At 41.0% G+C, this 2585-nt stretch overlaps 1 protein-coding gene across 1 annotated transcript; it reads left to right on the top strand.

Moving 5' to 3' along the window:
• Window positions 1-6: 6 nt before the first annotated feature.
• On the top strand, window positions 7-2259 carry LOC140341190 (IgGFc-binding protein-like). The gene is made up of 4 exons (XM_072426746.1): window positions 7-269; window positions 587-1182; window positions 1284-1857; window positions 2039-2259. The coding sequence occupies exons 2-4, from the start codon at window positions 589-591 to the stop codon at window positions 2257-2259; spliced, it is 1389 nt and encodes a 462-aa protein (XP_072282847.1). The 5' UTR covers window positions 7-269; window positions 587-588.
• Window positions 2260-2585: the final 326 nt, after the last annotated feature.

Genomic DNA, 2585 nt, shown 5'->3' with positions numbered 1-2585 from the left:
CTGTACTGGAAACTGTTCTTTGTGTACAGAAACTCAAAAACAAGCTTACAAGGGTGACTCTTACTGTGGACTCATCACTAATCCCAGTGGGCCTTTTAATCGGTGTCTTTCAATCGTTGACCCAGTGCCTTACTTCAATGACTGTATTTTTGATGCTTGCCAATACAAAGGACACCCGTCTTCATTCTGTAAAACCATTGGTCTCTATGTTGCTGCATGCCAAGCTGCTGGTATTCCACTTGAGGAATGGAGGAAACCATCATTCTGCAGTGAGTAATATGAGGAGTGTACATTGCTTGGGGGCAGGGTCTGTGTCACTGCTTATTCATGTGTTTTCTAGCCTAGTAAAATTTTGCAACCCAATAGGATAGCAATGCTGCTGCAGCAGCACTAAGAAACATGAAATGATTACCATCAAAATGGTTCATCCAAGAAACTTGCATTTTGCTGTTTGTTTATGGGGTTTATCCCATGCTAGGAATTGCACAATGGGTAACTTCTTTTAAAATCCATTTATCACTGCTGAAATGTATTTGTATGTCACTTCTGCTGTTGACTGGAAACCTGATTTTGCTTTTCTTCTTAGGCATGTCCTGTCCAACAAACACTCATTATGAACTGTGTGGAAATGGCTGCCCTGTCACATGTTATGACTTTTCTTCACCCACTGGCTGTGACGTTGCATGTATGGAAGCCTGTTATTGCAATGACGGATTCATCTTGAGTGGTCACAAGTGTGTGCCAATCGGTGACTGTGGCTGTGTCTACCAGGATAAGTATTACCAGAAAAATGAAGTCTTCTACCCACAGGCTGAGTGCAATCAGAGGTGCCAATGTGGAGCTGATGGCATGGTTAATTGTCTGTCAGTACCCTGTAGACCTGATGAAGAATGCAAATTGGTCAATGGAGCTTTGGGATGTCAGCCCATGAAGAGTGGAAGATGTGTTGCCTCAGGAGATCCTCATTATATATCCTTTGATGGGCTAAAGTTTGACTTCCAAGGCAATTGCACTTACATCTTTGCCAAGGTGGTGGTTAGTGATCCAAGACTGGTGAACTTTTCTGTTGTTGTGGAGAATGAAGGCTTTGGCAAAGGTAGACTGGCCGTGACAAGAGGAGTGTTGGTAAATGTGTATGGATACACAGTGGCAATCAAGCGAGATATGAGATCCAAAGTAAAGGTAGAAAGCTTTATTTTTATCTTGACTTATAACATTTTGAGAGTTCCAATAACATTTTGAGAGTTCCAAAAGCTTACCATATTGAAACACTCTTTTCACAGGTTAATGGGGAGCTTGTGAGATTGCCATTGACTCTTGAAGATGATCGTATTGTCATTAACCAAGAAGGAGCCAATGTTATCCTGCAGACAGACTTTGGCTTGAAGATTCTCTATGACACAATTTATCATGTGGTTCTTAATATTTCCAGCTCATACAGTGGTAAAATGGGCGGTCTCTGTGGCAACTTCAATGGTAATGATAAAGATGAGTTCCAGCTTCCAAATGGTCAGGTTGTCACAAATGTAAACTCTTTTGGTGCTTCCTGGAAAGTGAATATTACTAGACCCAAGTGTGGTGCTGGCTGTGAAGATGGTACATGCCCAGTGTGTAATACTGCCCAGCTGGAGCAATACAGTGCAACAACTTCTTGTGGCATGATTATAAACCCCACTGGACCCTTCCAAGCTTGTCATTCCAAAGTCAACCCGAATGACTATTTTAACCATTGCATCTATGATTCTTGGGCTGTTGATGGCAAGAACAACATTTTGTGCAAGAGTCTACAGGCCTATGCGGCAGCTTGTCATAGCGTTGGTGGTGTAGTTCTCTCTTGGAGATCGCCAACATTTTGTCGTAAGTATAAATCAAAAACCTTTGTGGTTCTGAAAACTTTACAATGCCATGAAAAATCAATAATCTAACTTATGGCTGTAAAGATTGATTGATCTATTGACATGTTGGTGCTCCTCTTAGTTCAGGAGGTGAACAACCTTCTGAAAACTATTCCGACTCATTTTGTTTGTTTTTTTCCCAGCCATGTCTTGCCCAGAGAACAGCCATTATGAACTTTGCACCAGAACCTGTGAGCAAAGTTGTTCCAGCCTCTGGGCACCATCAAAATGTACAGAAAGGTGCTTTGAAGGATGTGAATGCAATTCTGGCTACATCTTGGATGGAGATACCTGTGTTAGTACGGACAAGTGTGGATGTATGTTCAATGGAAGATACCTCAGTGTAAGTACTTTTTCCAATTGAGTTTACTAGTTGTCCTAGCTTAGTAACAGACTTCATAATACATTTTTCTCTTCAGTAGCTTATAACTTGAAATAGCATTACTCAAATTGAGAGCAGTTGATAAAATAGGTTGAAGGAACTTATATGGAAGGTCAAGCTGAAGCTGTTTAGTTGTCAAATTGGGAAATACCATTGAAATTGTTTTCCTATAGCTGCAATAGGGAGAATGTGGTTGGCTTGCTGCCCTCTAATACTACTCAGATTAAACTGTGAGTTATGCAGGACATAATACTGTAAGTGTCATTCACACAAGCTGTATTGAAATCTGGGAGAATGGCCTACACTTT

The sequence above is a fragment of the Pyxicephalus adspersus genome, chromosome 11, assembly GCF_032062135.1.
Source record: "Pyxicephalus adspersus chromosome 11, UCB_Pads_2.0, whole genome shotgun sequence".
Taxonomy (NCBI): domain Eukaryota; kingdom Metazoa; phylum Chordata; class Amphibia; order Anura; family Pyxicephalidae; genus Pyxicephalus; species Pyxicephalus adspersus.
This window is presented reverse-complemented; position numbering and strand designations above follow the sequence as displayed.